At 35.0% G+C, this 20850-nt stretch overlaps 1 protein-coding gene across 1 annotated transcript in view; it reads right to left on the bottom strand.

The window, feature by feature from the left end:
- Positions 1–19800: 19800 nt before the first annotated feature.
- GABRA4 (gamma-aminobutyric acid type A receptor subunit alpha4) overlaps positions 19801–20850 on the bottom strand; it is a 64908-nt gene continuing 63858 nt past the window's right edge. The window contains 1 exon segment of the mRNA XM_089911881.1: positions 19801–20833. Coding sequence (XP_089768007.1) covers positions 20300–20833 — 534 coding nt within the window. The 3' untranslated portion in view covers positions 19801–20299.

The raw sequence follows: 20850 nt of genomic DNA on the forward strand, positions 1-20850 counted from the left end.
AGCTAAATAAAGGGATGGTTAAGGGGAATGGTTTAATAGCAGTAGAAGGCTATATCTCCACGTCACAGTCCCAAAGCTTGGAGTCCCTTTCCTTAATTGTACTGCCATTTTTAGCTAAGGTTTAGGAAGAAGCCACTCAGAAGCCCTGGTAATTCTTTTCCCTGGAACCTGAATGACCTCTAATTTTTACACCCTGCTGAGAGAAACATGTATGATTCTCTTCACAAACTTGTTCCATGTGCTATAAGTGTAGAGACATGTATCCTCTATGGATTTTATTGAAGGACAAATGTTTCTTCCTCTATGTCCTGTCCTCTGGACTGATTTTTGGCTATTAGGTAATGGCAGTGCACACAACAGCACACCAGATAACACAGGTCAAAGGGGAATAAGGCTGGGGTTATTTTTTCACAGGCCGAAATTCTGTGCTGATTATAAATATAATTATCCAAATACTGTGTTTTTTAAAATATCTCAGTGTGGTGAATCTAGGGCAAATATATCTAAATTCCACAGAGGTTATCGACTGCCAAGAAGTAATGAAACATTGGTATTCATTAAATAGGCCACTGAATAATGTTAATATGCATGACAGACTAAAGTTGCCTGCAATTGTTTGACACTCCTCCCATTGAGAGGTAAGGTCTGAGTCCCCTCTTGTTGAATCTGAGAGGACTCTCTTTTGACCTACAGAGTATCGCACAAGTGCCATATTTGTGCCAGTTTGTAAGATGGACATTAATAGACTTGCTGCTTCCACTTCCTATCACGGAATGCTTGCTCTGGGGAAAGCTAGCTGCCCTGTATGAAATGTGACTTATGAGACTGCCATGCCATGGGAAGGCACAAGGTAGCCACATACAGAGAGAAATCCTCAAATAGCCACGACTGTAGGCCTCTCAGTCCATGCATCAGGCCTGTGAGTAAAAAAAAGTCCCTATGACTCCATCCTCACCTGCCATTTGACTGCAACTCCATGAGAGACTCCAAGTGAGAACCACTCAGTTGAGCCAAGAGAACAACAAAGAAAAATAACAGATTATGGTTTTAAGCCACCAAATGTGTTGGGGAAGTTCGTTAAGTCTCAATTGATAACTGGGAATAAAACCCATCATTTATTGAGCATTTAACTCTGAGCCAGGTACTTTTCAAAACATATTCATATCAATCAACTCATTTAAACATCAAAATCACTCTTGAGGTAATTATCCTTATTTGACTGACGAGAAAAGTAAACAGCAGTGAGATTAAATAATATGCCTAACGTCACACACTACTAAGTGATATATGAACCTAGAGCCCCTAGACCAGCACTATGTTAACCTACCTCTAGGTAGTATATTGTCACCTTACATATCTCAGTTTGTTGTCTCTCATTTACAGTATTATGCGTTTGTGTATGTGTGTGTGCATGCCTGCCTAATAATTTATGCCAGCATGCACTGAACTCATCGAAAATACTTTCAGCTTCAACATATCAGATGGCAAGATGTATATAAACTATGAAGACACTATAAAGATTAAATTTAAAAGTAAAAGCATTACTATTAATACAAAAATATATCTATATCATATACATGTTTCCATTACTTACATAGTACCAGACATGGTTCTTCCCTCAAATGAGAAAAACAAGTGAATAAGAACCACTGCTATATAAGCTCTCATCCATATGTATATCATGTAGTCTTAAGAGTAATACTGAAACATTGAAAGGAAAATAAAATACTAGATCACATGTAGTCTGTTCTTGAAGCGTTCATAGCCAGGGACAGTTAGAATTCCCAAAGATGAGGGCATGTTGACACAAGGAATACAACAGATCACTTTTTAAATTAAAAGTGTTAATTTTGCTTTTATGTACCTCATATCCTCAGAGTATTTCTTCCCTTTCTCTGTTTTTATTTCCACAGTTTCTTTTCTATCTTTACATTATTCTTACATAATAACATAAAGATCAATTTGTATTCTAAGAAAGTCATTTCTTGCCATCAGGTAGGAGAAATGACGGATTTATTTTTGCATTTATATCCACAAAACCAACCAACACTAGATCAGCAACAAAAATGGTATCCACAGCACTAAACACCTATGATTGTGTCCACACCACTAAACACCTATGTTTCTGCACAAACAATTCAGAAATAAGAACAGCAGCAAGCTTGAATATGTATCACATTACATTAATTGAAAAAGACTCATCTCATTCTGTCTTCTCCAACTTATTGTTGTGGCACAAGGTTAACTTTTAATTGTATAAGATTTGAAAACTGATCTAAAAGTGGTAGAATGGCATCCCTTCTTTGGAAAATATTTCTTTTCACTCTACTCCTGGCCAACTTTAAAAACTATTGTGGAACTTCTTTCAAAATACTTCTTACCACTGTTTCTAATTTTTCTCACTCTCTTATCTCCTTGATACCATTTTTCTCTTCCTACTCTCACTATAGGAAGGAGTTTGGTGCACGCTATGAGCAATGCACTAAAGTAAGGTTTTCATAGAATGACAATGTAATGTCAATGTTCTACTTCTAAAACCAGTGGAATCGATTCTAACCTATAGTTACTTATCAGACAATTTATTGCAAAACAATTTGTATTGTCTGCGTAAGGCATGACTTTAACTCAAAGAATGATTATTGTCAAAGAATCACAAATGAACACTTAAATGGCAAACAAAAGTTCTCAGGGGATATAAAAAGTTTTCAACCATGATATGAGTGTAAAGCTTATCCTTTTTGTTTTCTATAAATATGCTCTTACCAAGTGGCAAGTGGGGAAAAGACAGTCAAGAACAGTAAAGCTATATTTATTATTTAGTAAAAATATACAACCCGACAACAACTTTGAAATACACAGGTCTGAGTCTCTGTCCAATTGCTACCAACTAAATGTCAGAATTATAATTATAGAATCAGGATAATACCTTTAGTTAAGAGCATTTTAAAATGGTTGTTTTGATCTTTTGCATGTAGCTGTCCAAACTGGACTACTCTCTCACATCCTGCACAAAAATAAATTTAAACTGGATTAAAGACTTAACTGTAAGACCTGAAACCATAAAACTTGTAGAAGAAAACATAGGCAGTAAGCTCTTTGACATCAGTCTTAGTAATAGCTTTTTGGATTTGTCTCCTCAGGGAAGGGAAACAAAAACAAAAAGAAACAAATGGGACTACATCAAATTAAAAAGTTTTAGCACAGTGAAAGAAACCACCAACAAAACAAAAAGGCCACCTACTGAATGGGAGAAAATATCTGCAAATACTATATCCAACAAAGGGTTAATCTCCAAAATATACAAAGAACTCATACAACTTAACATCAAAAAAACAACTGAATTAAAAACTGGACAAAGGATTTGAATAGACATTTTTCCAAACAAGACATGCAGATGGCCAACAGGCACATGAAAAGATGCTCAACATCACTAATCATCAGGGACATGCAAATCAAAACCACACTGAGATACCACCTCACACCTGTCAGAATGACTATTATCAAAAAGACAACAGATAATAAGTGTTGGCTAAGATGTGGAAAAAAGGGAACCTTCCTGCACTGTTAGATGGAATGTAAATTGGTACAGCTGCTATGGAAAACAGTATGGAGAGTCCTCAAAAAAATAAAAACAGAATGACCATATGATCCAGCAATTTCACTCCTGGGTATTTATCCAAAGACATGAAAATAATAATTAGAAAAGATATATACACTCCTACGTTCACTGCAGCACTATTTACAATAGCCAAGACATGGAAGCAATCTACATGCCCATCAATAAATAAATGGATTAAGAAGATAGATACACATACACACACACACACACACACACACACACACACAAATAGAATATTACTGAGTGATAAATCATAAAAAAGGATAAAATCTTGCCATTGGGGACAACATGGATGGACCTAGAAGGTATTATGCTAAGTGAAATAAGTCAGACAGAGAAAGACAAATACTATATGATTTCATTTATATGTGGATTCTGAATGACAAAACAAACAAACAAACATAACAAAACAGAAAGAGTTATAGATACAGAGAACAAATAGGTGGTTGTCAGAGGGGAGAGACATGTGGGGAGAAAAGAAATAAGTGAGGAACATTAAAAGGTACAAACTTTCCAGCTGCAAAATGAGTCATGGGTATGAAATGTACAGTATGAGAAATATAGTCAATAACTTTGTAATATCTTTGTATGGTGACATAACCAGACTTATCACAGTGACCATTTTGAAATGTATAGAAATATCGAATCACTATGTTGTATAACAGCAACTAACATACATTATAGGTCAATTATACTTCAAAACAAACAAACTCATAGAAAAAGAGATCAAATTTGTGGTTATCAGGAGTGGGGAGCGAGGTAGACGGAGAACTGGATGAAAGCAGTCAAAAGGTGCAAACTAGGTATAAGATAAATAAGGTGAATAAGTACTGAGGATGTAATGTAGAACATAATAAATAGAATTAACACTGCTATATGTTATTGATGAAAGTTGTTCACAGAGTAAATCCTAAGAGTTTTCATCATAAGGAAAAATACTTTTTTTCTATTTCTTCAGTTTTATATCTATATGAGATGATGGATGTTCACTAAAATTATTGTGATAATGATTTCATGATGTATGTAAGTCATCATTCTGCTGTACACCTTAAACTTAAACAGTGCTGTATGTCAATTATATCTCAATAAAACTGCGGGGGGGACCTTTCCACATTAAAAAATGGGTGTTTTAATCACAGTACACAATCTTAAATTGGAATTGTATGAAGGAATTTGTTTATCCTACTTCTTTTAAATAATTATGTATTATTTTATCAAAATGTATAAATAAAGTGAAAGCTATTGTTGGCATACTGTCCTCTTTAGCATTCAACTAAATTCAAATTATAAAATAAACTAAACCTATAAACAGCCAAGTACTATGCTATGATCCTCAGTTTGTTATAAGGCAATGGGCAAATTAATTTAATCTTGTTAAACTTATAAGATAAAACTGAACTTGTGATCAGGGAGCATAGTCCCTTTAATGATTATCCAAATATAGTCACTTCACAGATAAAAAACAAATGTTATCAAATAATTTCATATGAAAGTTACTACAAAAATAGATGTAGGAAACATGGGGAAATGCCATGAGTTAATTCTACTAATGAGAATCAGAAATGCACTCAGTGAGTGGGGATATTAGTGCTGTGATTTATAGGAGTTCGTCAACAAGACAAGAGTAGAAGAAAGGCAATCACGGCAAAGGATATAGGTTGAAAAGACACCAATGTACAGTCATGCATATGTTCAGAGAATTTCATGTTGTCCTGGGTTGCTAGATGGTAGAAGAGGTGGAAGGAGGGGATGAAGGTGACATCAGAGTTGGATTGTGTTCGGCCCTGAATGTAATGGTCAGGATTAATATTTTATTCCAAAGGTGATGGAGAACCAACCAACAGAGACTTAAAGGTAAGTGTTAAATGAACCGAAATATTCTGACATCAGTATGTAGAATGGGTGGGGCTGGAGATGCGAGATCAAGGAGCTTAAATAAGGCCACTACTTGAGCAGAAATGCAAGGAGTAATTGTGTAATGAAAAATGGATTACATATCACTCAACCTACCTTAAATGTGAATGGATTAAATGCTCCAACCTTTATGATGCATGCCAGCATTTTAGATCTGCTCTTTGAAAGATGTATTCGAATAATTCAGTTAGCACAGTCTCTACAGGGCATTTTCAATTCTATGGTTTATTATTAGAGTGGCCAGAAGGTATTATTCTATTCACAATGCTTCCTTTTCCTAAATAAAAAGCAATAGCTTTTCCCCTCACATTTGCTTTTCTGCTAAAAGAAACATTAGACAGAGCCTTACTTATGAGTCAGAATGTATTGTTCTCATTTATGGGGGAGTATTATATATTATATGATGGATTGGTTAGAAAATTATGCACTTGAAAATACACAAAAATAGAATGATGACTTTACCCTTTCCATTTTGCATTCAGGAGAAGAGAGGATTTTTCATTACTTTCTCTCCATGACACTGGTAGGAACACCATAAACTATGAGGGAAGGAGTTTTGTCACCATAAGTTTACACTAGTGAGTGAGGAGGCAAAATGCAGGAGACTGAAGGAAGAAATGGAAATGTATCAGAGTGCTGGAATAAATGCCAACTGAGATATCTTCCTCCGTTAAGAGTACACATGTATCAGTCTGTTTAGTTTTCAACTGATAAATGCACATGGCACATCTTGACAGTAATATTCTACAAGCAGACATATGGGCCTTACTTAATAAAAGATACCACTGATTAGCATTTATCCTAATGGTAATGATACAGGTTCCTGAATTCGTTTGTCTAGAATACCAGGTTGATGCATGTTACTGTGAGAACACAATCCAAACATTGTTAAATGAATGACATTATTTATATCCTCCAGAATAAAATGAGAGGGATAACATTTAAGAATTCACATGACGGATGAATATTTGACATCAAGAAAACATACTGGAATATAATAGCAAGAATTTCATATAATTTACCTCAGGAGAGTGATTAATTTTCAAAATGCACAGAGGATGATAATACAGATTAGGTAACATTGTAAGCAAGTTCACAATTACTGAACCAGCCCAGGGTTTATTCTCATAACCAAGTGGCCAGCATTGAGCTTCTGCTACAAATTAGAAAGAAAATCAATGTTTAAATATGAGCTATGTAGAAATTATTCATAGAAGTTTAAAACAAATGAAACTAGGATAATTTCAATAATTGATATAATCCAATTTGAAAAGTCAAAATACCTCTATATGTTCCATTAACTTATTTTTCTTACCTCTCTATTCATGCTTGTGTTTGAGAATAGCTTTGTTTGATGTTGACTTCAACTTTCCTCTACATTAGCTACACCTCTCTATTATCAATACTGACAATAAAAGGCAGGTACTTTCTAACTAGTATTCAGTTTAGTTGGAAATAGGATCTGGTGATCAGTGAGACTTTCAGAAATTAAAAAAAAAAAGCACAAATCACTTCACAATAAAGGGGCTATATACTTTAAATATTGAAAATTTAATAAAAATATTCTCATAAGAGTAGGGAATTGCCATACAATTCTGCAGCCTGTGGAAAGAAACCACATTCACAGAAAGATAGGCAAAATGAAAAGGCAGAGGACTTTGTACCAGATGAAGGAACAAGATAAAACCCCAGAAAAACAACTAAATGAAGTGGAGATAGGCAGCCTTCCAGAAAAAGAATTCAGAATAATGATACTGAAGATGATCCAGGACCTCAGAGAAAGAATGGAGGCAAAGATTGAGAAGATGCAAGAAATGCTTAACAAAGACCTAGAAGAATTAAAGAACAAACACCTAGAAGAATTTAAGAACAAACAAACAGAGATGAACAATATAATAACTGAAATGAAAAATACACTAGAAGGAATCAATAGCAGAATAACTGAGGCAGAAGAACGGATAAGTGACCTGGAAGACAGAATGGTAGAATTCACTGCTGTGGAACAGAATAAAGAAAAAAGAACGAAAAGAAATGAAGACAGCCTAAGAGACCTCTGGGACAACATTAAACGCAACAACTTTTGCACTATTTATAGGGGTCCAGAAGGAGAAGACAGACAGAAAGGACTCGAGAAAATGTTTGAAGAGATTATAGCTGAAAAATTCCCTAACATGGGAAAGGAAATAGACACCTAAGTCCAGGAAGCACAGGGAGTCCCAGGCAGGATAAACCCAAGGAGAAACATGCCGAGACACATAGTAATCAAATTGACAAAAATTAAAGACAAAGAAAAATTACTGAAAGCAACAAGGGAAAACAAAAAATAACATACAAGGGAACTCCCATAAGGTTAACAGATGATTTCTCAGCAGAAACTCTACAAGCCAGAAGGAAGTGGCATGTTATACTTAAAGTGATGAAAGGGAAAAACCTACAACAAAGATTACTCTACCTGGCAAGGATCTCATTCAGATTCGACAGAGAAATCAAAAGCTTTACAGACAAGAAAAGCTAACAAAACTCAGCACCACCAAACGAGCTCTACAACAAATGCTAAAGGAACTTCTCTAAGTGGGAAACACAAGACAAGAGAAGGACTTACAAAAACAAACCCATAACAATTAGGAAAATGGTAATAGGAATATACATATCGGTAATTACCTTAAATGTGAATGGATTAAATGCTCCAACCAAAAGACACAGGCTCACTGAATGGATACAAAAACAAGACCCATACATATGCTGTCTACCAGAGACCAACTTCAGATCTAGGGATACATACAGACTGAAAGTGAGAGGATGGAACAAGATATTCCATGCAAATGGAAATCAAAAGGAAGCTGGAGAAGCAATACTCATATCAGATAAAATAGACATTAAAATAAAGAATGTTACAAGAGACAAGGAAGGACACTACATAATGATCAAGGGATCAATCCAAGAAAAAGACATAACAGCTATAAATATATATGCACCCAACATAGGAGCACCGCAATACAAAAGGCAACTGCTAACAGCTATGAAAGAGGAAATTGACAGTAACACAGTAATAGTGGGGGACTTTAACACCTCACTTACACCAATGGACAGATCATCCAAAATGAAAACAAACAAGGAAACACAAGCTTTAAATGACACATTAGACCAGGTAGATTTAATTGATATTTATAGGACATTCCATCCATAAACAGCAGATTACACTTTCTTCTCAAGTGCACACAGAACATTCTCCAGGATAGACCACATCTTGGGTCACAAATCAAGGCTCGGTAAATTTAAGAAAATTGAAATTGTATCAAGCATCTTTTCTGACCATAACGCTATGAGATGAGATATCAATTACAGGAAAAAAACTGTAAAAAATACAAACACACTGAAGCTAAACAATACGTTACTAAACAGCTAAATAACCAAGGGATCACTGAAGAAATCAAAGAGGAAATCAAAAAATACCTAGAGACAAATTATAATGAAAACACCATGGTCCAAAACCTATGGGATGCAGCAAAAGCAGTTCTAAGATGGCAGTTTATAGCAATAGAAGCCTACTTCAAGAAACAAGAACAGTCTCAAATAAACACTCTAACCTTACACCTAAAGGAACTAGAGAAAGAAGAACAAACAAAACCCAAAGTTAGTAGAAAGAAAGAAACCATAAAGATCAGAGCAGAAATAAATGAAATAGAAACAAAGAAAACAATAGCAAAGTTCAATACAATAAAAAGCTGGTTCTTTAAGAAGATAAACAAAATTGATAAACCTTTAGCGAGACTCATCAAGGAGAGGATTCAAATCAATACAATTAGAAATGAAAATGGAGAAGTTACAATGGACACCACAGAAATACAAAGCATCCTAAGAGACTACTACAAGCAACTCTATGCCAATAAAATGGACAATCTGGAAGAAATGGACAAATTCTTAGAAAGGTACAACCTTCCAAGACTGAACCAGGAAGAAACAGAAGATATGAACAGACCAATCACAAGCAATGAAATTGAAACTGTGATTAAAAATCTTCCAACAAACAAAAGTCCAGTACCAGATGGCTTCACAGGTGACTTCTCTCAAACATTTAGAGAGCTCACACCCATCTTTCTCAAACTCTTCCAAAAAATTGCAGAGGAAGGAACATTCCAAGCTCATTCTATGAGGCCACCATCACCCTGATATGAAAACCAGATAGATATTACAAAAAAAGAAAATTACAAAAATACTAGCAAACAGAATGCAACAACACATTAAAAGCATCATAGAGTATGATCAAGTGGGATTTATCCCAGCGCTGCAAGGATTCTTCAATATATGCAAATCAATCAATGTGATACACCATATTAACAAACTGAAGAATAAAAACCATATGATCATCTCAATAGATGCAGAAAAAGCTTTTCACCCATTTATGATAAAAAAAACTCTCCAGAAAGTGAGCATAGAAGGAACGGACATCAACATAGTAAAGGCTGTATACGACAAACCCACAGGAAACATCATTCTCAATGGTGAAAAACTGAAAGCATTTCCTCTAAGATCAGGAACAAGACAAGGATGTCTACTCTCACCACTATTATTCAACATAGTTTTGGAAGTTCTAGCCATGGCAATCAGAGAAGAAAAAGAAATAAAAAGAATACAAATTGGAAAAGAAGAAGTAAAACCATCGCTGTTTGCAGATGACATGATATTATACATAGAGAATCCTAAAGGTGCCATGAGAAAGCTACAAGAGCTAATCAATGAATTTGGTAAAGTTGCAGGATACAAAATTAATGCACAGAAATCTCTTGCATTCCTATACAATAACAAAGAAAGACCAGAAGGAGAAATTAAGGGAACAATCCCATTCACCACTGCAACAAAAAGAATAAAATACCTAGGAATATACCTACCTAAGGAGGTAAAATACCTGTATTCAGAAAACTGTAAGACACTGATGAAAGAAACCAAAGATGACACAAACAGATGGAGAGATATACCATGTTCTTGGATTGGAAGAATCAATACTGTGAAAATGACTGTACTACCCAAAGCAATCTACAGATTCAGTGTAATCCCTATGAAATTATCAGTGGCATTTTTTTACAGAACTAGAAAAAAAAATCTTAAAATTTGTATGGAGATACAAAAGACCCCGAATAACCAAAGCAGTCTTGAGGGGAAAGAATGGAGCTGGAAGAATCAGACTCCCTGACTTCAGACTATACTACAAACCTGCAGTCATCGACAATATGGTACTGGCACAAAAACAGAAATATAGATCAATGGAACAGGACAGAAAGCCCAGAGATAAACCCATGCACCTAGGGTCAACTAATCTATGACAAAGGAGGCAAGGATATACAATGGAGAAAAGACAGTCTCTTCAATAAGTGGTGCTGGGAAAACTGGACAGCTACATGTAAAAGAATGAAATTAGAACACTCCTTAACACGATACACAAAAATAAACTCAAAATCGATTAGAGACCTAAATGTAAGACCAGACACTATAAAACTCTTAGGGGAAAACATAGGACGAACACTCTTTGACATAAATCACAGCAAGATCTTTTTTGATTCACCTCCTAGAGTAATGGAAATAAAAACAAAACTAAACAAATGGGACCTAATGAAACTTCAAAGCTTTTGCAAAGCAAAGGAAACTACAAACAAGATGAACAGACAGCCCTCACAATGGGAGAAAATATTTGCAAACGTATCAATGGACAAAGGATTAATCTCCAAAATATATAAACAGCTCATGCAGCTCAATATTAAAAAATAATAATAACCCAGTCCAAAAATGGGCAGAAGACCTAAACAGACATTTCTCCAAAGAAGACACAGAGATGGGCAAGAAGCACATGAAAAGCTGCTCAACGTCACTAATTATTAGAGAAATGCAAATCAAAACTACAATGAGGTATCACCTCACACCAGTCAGAATGGGCATCATCAGAAAATCTACAAACAACAAATGCTGGAGAGGGTGTGGAGAAAAGGGAGCCCTCTTGCACTGTTGGTGAGAATGTAAATTGATACAGCCACTATGGAGAACAGTATGGAGGTTCCTTAAAAAACTAAAAATAGAACTACCATACGACCCAGCAATCCCACTACTGGGCATATACCCAGAGAAAACCATAATTCAAAAAGACAAATGCACCCCAATGTTCATTGCAGCACTGTTTACAATAGCCAGGTCATGGATGCAACCTAAATGCTCACCCACAGACGGATGGATAAAGAAGATGTGCCACATATATACAATAGAATATTACTCAGCCATAAAAAGGAACGAAATTGGGTCATTTGTGAGACGTGGATGGACCTAGAGACTGTCATACAGAGTGAAGTAAGTCAGAAAGAGAAGAACAAATATCATATATTAACACATATATGTGGAACCTAGAAAAATGGTACAGATGAACCGGTTGGCAGGGCAGAAATAGAGACACAGATGTAGAAAACAAACATGGACACCACGGGGGGAAAGTGGCAGGGGTGGTGGTGGTGGTGGTATGAATTGGGAGATTGGGATTGACATATATACACTAATATGTATAAAATAGAAGACTGATAAGAACCTGCTGTATAAATAATAAAATAAAATAAAATAATTAAAAAAAAAAAAGAGTAGGGAATTACCTTAGTCAGTTCAGGCTGCCATAACAGAATACCATAGACTGGGTGCCTTAAAGGACAGAAATGTATTTCTCACAGTGTGTAGGCTGGAAGTGCATGATCAGGGTGCCAGCATGGTTAGGTTCTTTCAGGTTGCAGACTGCCATCTTTTTATTGTATCTTTATGTAGCAGAGAGCACAGAGAAGCAAGCTCTCCTGACTCTTATAAGGGTACTAATCACATTCTTGAGGGCTCCACCCTTATGACCTCATCTAATCCTAATTATCTCCTCAAAGCCCCATGTCCTAATACCATCACATGGTGGGGTGGGGTTTCAACATATGCATGTTGGAGGGACACTAACATTCAGTCCATAACAAGAATCATGTTGAACTGAACAAATACAATTAAGTATGAAGGGGACTTAATTATCATAAAAGTGAACAACAAAAAAGGAAACTACTTACACTATGTAATTTATTGGTGTGCATCATACACAAACGTGTGTATGTTGTGGAAAATCTGTGGTCAACTTTTTTTCTCTCAGGTATGTTCTCTTTTTTAAAGATATAAATCAAAAAGCTGAATTTTTCTTCAGAAAACCATTGTTTTAGAACAAGAAAGGTTACATTAAAAATGTTTCATGGTACATTATAAAATATTTTTAAAAAAACACAAAATTTTCATTAAAGACCATCAGAAATGTTCAAAGTGCTTCATCTCATCAAAATAATTACACTAATATTCTGAGCTAGGTATTTTAAAACATAAGCTCACATATTTTTATAAGTTAGCGTTCTTCAGTTTTTCAGAACTTTGGTTTCACAAGTTAGGATTAAGTCATAGATAGCTATACTTTATTCATTTTGACTCATCAGAAAAGAAATTTTGTGTATATATGTATATACATATGTATGTGTATATATATATATATATATATATATATATGTAAAATACACAATTGATACCCTTTTAGTTAATCAAAACCACATAAAGGCTTTTGTTGTGTCACATTAGATCTCATGGGCCTTAGAAATTTTCTTCATCCACGTCACCCACAAAGAAATTTCCCAACCATGAGAATTTTGCAAAACTACAACCTAGATGATGGTATTGGTCATGCAGGGAATTAAAGGTAAGTAAAAACAGAGCTTCAAACGTGAAATATTATGTCAGAAACAATACTGCGACCAACTTAAAGGAAGGATATTTATATGCAGAAAAAAAAGTTCTTAAGCTCCCCCAATATTCCAAAGATATTTATGTTTGTTTTAAATAGAAATTGAAAAATTGCATTAGATAGATACAATGTTTGTATTTTAGTGATTCCAGAGTTTAGCTCCAATATATGTATCTTAAAATATAAGTATCTGTCGTAAAATTTTATGGAAATTTTATCCTTATTACCTTAAATACTCCTTCTCCAGCAGAAGTTGAAACTTGAATTATTTCCCATGCTATGCTCAGGTATAAATTTTGTTTCTAAGAAGCAAAGGAAGTTCATTACCACCAGTAATAAGTTTAACTTTGAGAAGCAAGGGAAGTTTGCTTAAAGAGATAGAATTTAAAAAATCACTTTCTGATGAATTATTTAAAAATACTAAACCAACATTTGATAATATCCCTATTTCCAAAATAAATCTGCCAAAACAAAATCATAATGACTATGTGCTCCTCTTTATAATTTACCTCATTATAATTTAAAATACTCTTACATAGAATAAAATCATCAATTTCAGGGAGGCAAACGTGATTGCTATAAGCCCCAGAATTGTGTAATTTGTAGGAAAACTGTATTCCCATGAAATCAAAACACCTGTATCTCTTACCAAATTTTGAACTGTTTAAATATCATACTTTATTATCTGCTTTCTGATTGAGCAAGAATAATGAAGCTCAAAGGATGACAAAATTAGGTTTTATGATATAATAAAATATGTATAATTATTATTCTTTACTTTCATGATAAGGAATATTTTCAATTGTACAATGAAGCAAACAACTTAAAATTATTCAGAGGTGAAGCAGATAAGCTTTTATTCCTTGGTTTGTGAAATATTCCACTTGAAAATCCAAACAGAATACTATATTTCTTCTTCAGTTTTCAATATTTTTAGCAGAAAATTGTTAAGGTTTCATCATTAAGGATAAACCAGAGGAAAATTTAACCTCTTATTTACTATGGCCATTCAATGTCTTGTAACATAGAGCATGGCTTTGCATGAAAACTTTGGATTTTGATTCAATTTACAGTGAAACTTGGTAAAATCATAAAGCCTTACCTCATTAACCAACAATAATTTGTATGTATCTTGAAAAATGAAAGCCCTGATTTACTGTATGTTTGAACTAGGAAACAGTATACATAATAGTAAAATGACAACAAGTATGCTCCATTATATCAGCAAACATCTGCAAAGATGGAATGCAGACTACCATTCACAGATACAAATGGCTGAGAAAGAATGTCAGCCAATGGTTAACTGCAATAATATTAAATCTTTATTTTCTATTATTATAGTTTCTTTTCCTTCCCCAATGGGGAGTCCTTTCTATCAACTGTATTATCACAGATTTAATCCAGTTTTAATACCTGATTCCAATGACACCTGATAAGCAGAAGGGAAAAACCACATAGCTCTCGTTGTTAGTGAAAGATATCGGCAAAAGATAATCTGGTCAACCTTGATCTAATGGAAATAAAAATGACAGATGAATTCAATTTAGAAGGGTGAAATAAAAGCATTTATAATTCACTCCTCTGCTATGAAATCCCTCCAAAAATAGCATAATAATAAAAAATTGGGAAGAAAAATGAAAACCATATCTGTAATTACAAGTAATTGACTATAAACTATAATAAATAGCTTTCAAATGAAGAGACATTTGCACTAACAGGAGAAAGAATATTGACTGGCATACATATCCTGATAGGATATAGATCTTACTGAGTGTTAGGGTCCTGAGATGTCCTCCAAAGACTGAAGCCACCATGACATGGAGTATGAAAAGGCAAGAGAAAAGCATAGGTTTCCAGTTATTTATTCCCAAATGGTAGAATATGGGGGTAAAGCCATGTGGTAGAGCCAGTGGACTCTACTTGATAGCTGTGAAACAGCCTGCTGGATGATATGGATTACTGGCATTACAGTGGGAAAGTTGGAAGAAGTGGCAATAACCATTAAAGCACTAACAACGCAGAGAAAGTAAAACCGAGAGTTCTACACCGTGAGCCAAATAGACCACCCAGCTGTCAACAACAGAGAAATAATATGGTCCCTGGGCAGAAGATAAGACAGATTTGGGGAGGTGGGCTTGACACCTGAAAGTTAAATAACTGCTGTAGGCTGATCTGATTCACTCTCCCATCACTTCCCACACTATAGTTCAGTAAATAGCTGGCTTCATTCAGTGATTAATAGAAAGAAACCAGCCTGGAACATAGGCAAAGGACAAAAACACAATGGAAAAGCAGATGAAGTTCATACCGGGGAAAAAATTTTTTTCAGGAAACCGAGGAAAAATTTTTATAAATAGTTCTCTGTAGTCTCAAATAAATTATAGACAGGATCTCATTAAGAGAGTGAGAAGATCAAAGAAGAGATATTTGAATGAAGAGATTATAAAAACAAGCAGAAAAAATGAAGTGGCACAGACCAAGAAAGAAAGGGAAAAGAAGAAACCCATTATGAAGATGAAAATTATTTTAGAGGTTACAAAACAGAGTAAACACAACTGAAAACTCACTTGGGTTATGGCTGACAAAAGTTGACAACAAGTTTAAAAACATAAAAGTGATTGTAGAGAATACTATAAGGAGATATGGAAACAAAAGAACATTCTGAAAAAAATCATTTAGACACATAATAGGAAAAAAATAATTCCTGAAATAAAGACTGAAATCTGGGATGAAAAGACATGGTGTCCATCAAATCTTCTGCTTTGATTAAACACTATAAAAATTTCAATAATTTCTTAAGTTTTACCCTTATATTTTTATCTTAAATTTAGACAAAGGTAAATTTAATGCTTTAAAATTATTTAACAGCATTCATATATGGCATATTTGGCTCCTAAATTTACAAAATTCTGTCTTTTAATCAATCAGTCTGCTTTTCAAAACAAACATCTGTACAAAAGTATCTGGCATGATACTCACGAAATATTAACAATTTCTCCATGGTGGGATTTTGAGGCTCTTTTTAATTTTCTGCAATACCTATCTTTAACAATCTCATAGCATTTTTACAAATGACAATGAAGTCACTGGGATTAAAAAAAGAATTAGAAGGCAAAGATTAATTGAGAGGGAAAAGAAAAGTTAGACATCTCAATTTTTGTACTACCTCAAGATTCATGGCCCTCCATTCCATAGCTCATACAGCAATCAAATGATTTCTCTAAAACAGAAGCATAGCATGTTCATTTTCATCTTATTACCCTGCAAGATTTTTAATAAATTGCCACTAATCCAGGATCACGTCTAATCTCTTAGGTAATTTACACAAAACTCTCTCTAATCCACCCCAGCAGGTCTTTCCAACATCAGCAACTTCCCACGTTCACCTTCCCTCCCAATACCTTGAACTATTTGTAGTAAGAGTTCCCCTTGAAGTTCCAAATCTATATCTCTTTTCAAGCTTCAGATGGCGGTACAAATGTGCTTTTGTTGCTTGTGGGAGTAGGCAGAGGTGCAAGAACTCCCAGTCATTCTACAAAATTCAGTTAGTATCTCTGTGGAGCCTTCCCTGCCATCACTCTTTTTGCTCCACATCAACAGTCATAAAATTACATGCATCCTTTTTTTCCACCATCTATACCAATGCCATGCCAAGTAATATTAGAGCCTGATGCAAAAGGAAAAATTATTAATACTGATCCCATATTTATTTAAAATTTGGGTATTTTGTTTCTCATCAATTTTTGCATAAATTTCGATTTTTTTAAATGATTGAAAAATGACCTTTCAAAGTTCATTCCAGCTCCGTGCTTTTATCCTTGTCACTAACTTCTCTATGATTCATGTCCATCTGTGAAAAAGGGTGACTCTACTCTCTGCCGACTTGAATTCAAGATTTGTGAGGTCCAATTTAAAGTACACATTATTCAAATGCTCTGTATATACACAAATGCAAGTCATTTTCAACTGTGGATTAATCATGTAAATATATTATCATCCCTAGTCATGCCTGGAGGAAACTAGAAGTTATTATGTAGCAGTTAGTGGCCAACTTGGAATTGAAAGCTAGAATATAGATCCTGGTACTAAAGAAAACAATTCTGAATTTCATCTTTAAAAGATAGAGACATACATCGGCTTCCCTGGTGGCGCAGTGGTTGAGAGTCCGCCTGGTGATGTAGGGGACAGGGGTTCGTGCCCTGTTCTGGGAAGATCCCACAAGCCGCGAAGCGGCCGGCCCGTGAGCCATGGCCGCTGAGCCTGCGTGTCCGGAGCCTGTGTTCCTCAACGGGAGAGGCCACAACAGTGAGAGGCCCGCGTGCCGCAAAAAAAAAAAAAAGATAGAGACATACAAAGGTATCATTCTCAGCCATTCTTCTTCACAAATTGCCAGGATTTAGGCTCTAATAATGACCCTTGTGACATTTTCTCATAGTGAAAAGTGACTGGTTCTTCACAAAAGTGTTCCATTTAACGCAGCTCTGAGTTATTGAAAAGATAGAAATGGTGCCCAAAATAAAAAATTTAGTTTTGAATTCATTTGATGGAATTGAGTTAAGGAAAGCAAACTATGCGTTTTTATTACTAACGCTGTGTGCAATTGAAATAATTTCTTTTCATACGAATGAGTAAACATACTGGTCAACTTATTCTTCCAATTAAGAATCCCTGGTTAAGTTTTGTCCTTTCTCTTTGTTTGGCCACCTGATTTATTTTAAAATCTTTTTCTAATACAAAGGTAAGGAAAAAACTGTGAATCCACCTGTATCACTGATCTACAAATCTAAAATCATTTATTTTTATCCCTTTAAAAATCTGTAAAAATTTACAGGAGAAGAATTTCTTTTTAAAAAAGGAAGCCAATGAACTATTTCTTAAGAATAGGCTAACAGACAAGCAAGGAGTATATTCCTTACCAAAGAAATAAGGTCATTTTTTTGGAATAAAGACCAATCATAGCTTCCAACCACAATTTCAAACATTGTCCTCAAGGCTAGAAATCTACTCACATTCATGAAATAATTTATTATCAGCTTTTTTGTATAAGTACTTTTTATTAAATATATACATATATACAAATTTTACTGGGCTTCATATTACTGGCATCAATTTGTAAATGAGGGGTTTGGATTGGATGATTTCTAAAGTATTCTTCAGCCTTAAAATTATTGATGATTCTAAGAAATACCTAGAGACATAGCCAAGAAGGAATTCTCAGATATGACCCACAAGTAATATTTGGCGTTTGCACATTTTACAGGTCTCATATACAACCATTCCAAGGCAATGCAACAACTAAAAAACTAATGCCAATTAATTAATATCATTTCTTTTCTAAAAAATAAGAGATCCTGTTTGCAAGGTGGCCATTTCTACCAAAATGTTCCCCAAACACCCAGAACACATTCATTCACATACCCCAGATCAGGAAGAGAGAAGTACAGAAGAAAAATCTTGGAAGTAACACAGTAAAAAACTAGACCCAGATTTAGTGGCCTAGGCCTGCTGCAAGAAATTCAATTAAGTTGTTAAGCCTACCTAATGAAAAAGAAAAATCAGCTCATGAAAATCCTGATAAATTGCATAACAGAGTCAGCAGTATTCTACGCCCTGGCTATAATTTTTTTTCTTTACTCCAGGACTTTGCTGTTCTTTTAAAAAACTCACCTTCATTATGAAACTATACAAAAACTCCCCCCTCCAAAATAAACACAGAACTGCCCAGAAATACAGAACTATGGACACAAAAGCTCCCTAGAAGCTTAGCATTTCACCAGTTGATATAGATCTATGTTGGAAAAAGCATCTAAAAAGCCTTGTACTGGATTCCTAATTCTGATGATTCTGTGATTCTGATCAAATTATATTCTGTGATTCTGATCAAATTTGAGACAGGTAATCTATAAGGTCTTACAGTGCCCAGATTTCTACTTTGAGGTACACAGTGCTTTTCACTTAGAGAACAATCTGTACCACATTTTCATTATACTCTGAAGTCAATTGCTGAAGTTGTGCTAATGTGTACTAATCTCAGAAGTGGCTATATGAAGAATACACTTGTTATCCTCTATCAATATAGGAGAAACAAATATTTTGAATATGTCATCAGACTCTAAATAAATTTCCTCCATTAAAGAATGCAGTGTCTGCTGCTAGTTGATGGTTCATTAGCATGCATTGACTGTTCTACTATTTGAGTAACATTGCAGGTAAAGGTGAATAAGCTTATCTAGAGAGACAGTGTCTAGCATAGTGCCTGGAACGTGGTAGGCTCTGAATAACTATATGTTGAAAGAATACATAACTGAATGAACTATTATCAAAAGGAATTCATACAATAAGTTAAACTTTGGCTCAAAGCACAAATTTTCAAGTCAACTGTTAAGTCCTGTTTGGCCAACATGCAGGGAACACATTTTCCCTGGTCTCTGTCTTTGTTGCAGCAGAGGTTTCACTCTATAGGTATTTGTTGTGTTCCATTTTCCTTTTAAAAATGTTTCATTTAACAGGGAAAGTCCTTTTCTTGAAGATACTAAGAGGATCTCCAAAGGTCACCGCATATCATATCCGATAATTCTGATTAAGGGCAGTGCCACTGGGAAATTTAGGGTGGCTGGTTGATATTCATAGTGTGTATTAGAAAATGTCATAGTCTGTTTTCAAATTTCAATGCATAAATATGCACCATGGATCTCTAATAGCCCTATTTTTCTTGTCCCAACTTTCCAGGATGGTCTGTATCCTGTCTAATTTGAATGTTGAATTGATTCTATTTAAATCATCTTTCTGAAATGAAAGATGGCTCACTTTCCCTTCACTGAGGAATTAATTAACTCTCCCAATGACTGGCTTGAATTTTTTAAATGGAAAACTTACATGGAATTTTTATTTTAGTGAAGAGCAACTGTTTATCTTTAAAAACATTTAAAAAGACATTCTGCATGAAGTTCATCATCTTTTAGGAAATTATTATAGCAACAAAATTACATTAGACTTTCTGATTTCTCCATAGTGTCCTTAGATAAGTAAACAACCCAATAGACCATATTAAAAGCCCCAAATGTTACTGGAAAGAGAATGCGGGCATATTTGTCTATTTTACTTGTGCCAGATCCAGAAGGTGGTGGAGCCGAGGGAGCAGTAGTGGCTGACAACTTCCCAGAAGCCCCTATGCTATTAACTGTGGTCTTAATTCGCTCCAGTCTTGATCCAAACACATGCTGGGTAGAAGCAGATCCAACTGGAACTTTTCGGGGCACGTACCCAGTTCTACTAGGTGGAGAAGGAGAAGCAGGTGGAATTGCTCTTGCGGCGGATATAGTTTCAGCTGCATTTGCATGGCTGAATGGGTTTGGACTGGAAGCTAAGTAAGACTGTGGTGTGGCTTCAGAAGATCCTTGAACAACCGTGGAAGACTTGCTCGAATGGTTTCCCACCTCAGTTCTGTTGCCAACATCAGATTCAGAGTGAACCAAGGCATTGGCTCTTTTTCTCATGTTCAGATTGGCATTTGAGTTCTGAAAAGGTATATTAA

Source organism: Delphinapterus leucas, chromosome 5 (genome assembly GCF_059928025.1).
Source record: "Delphinapterus leucas isolate spDelLeu-1000000601 "Yukka" chromosome 5, BTC_Dleu_Yukka2, whole genome shotgun sequence".
Lineage (NCBI taxonomy): Eukaryota > Metazoa > Chordata > Mammalia > Artiodactyla > Monodontidae > Delphinapterus > Delphinapterus leucas.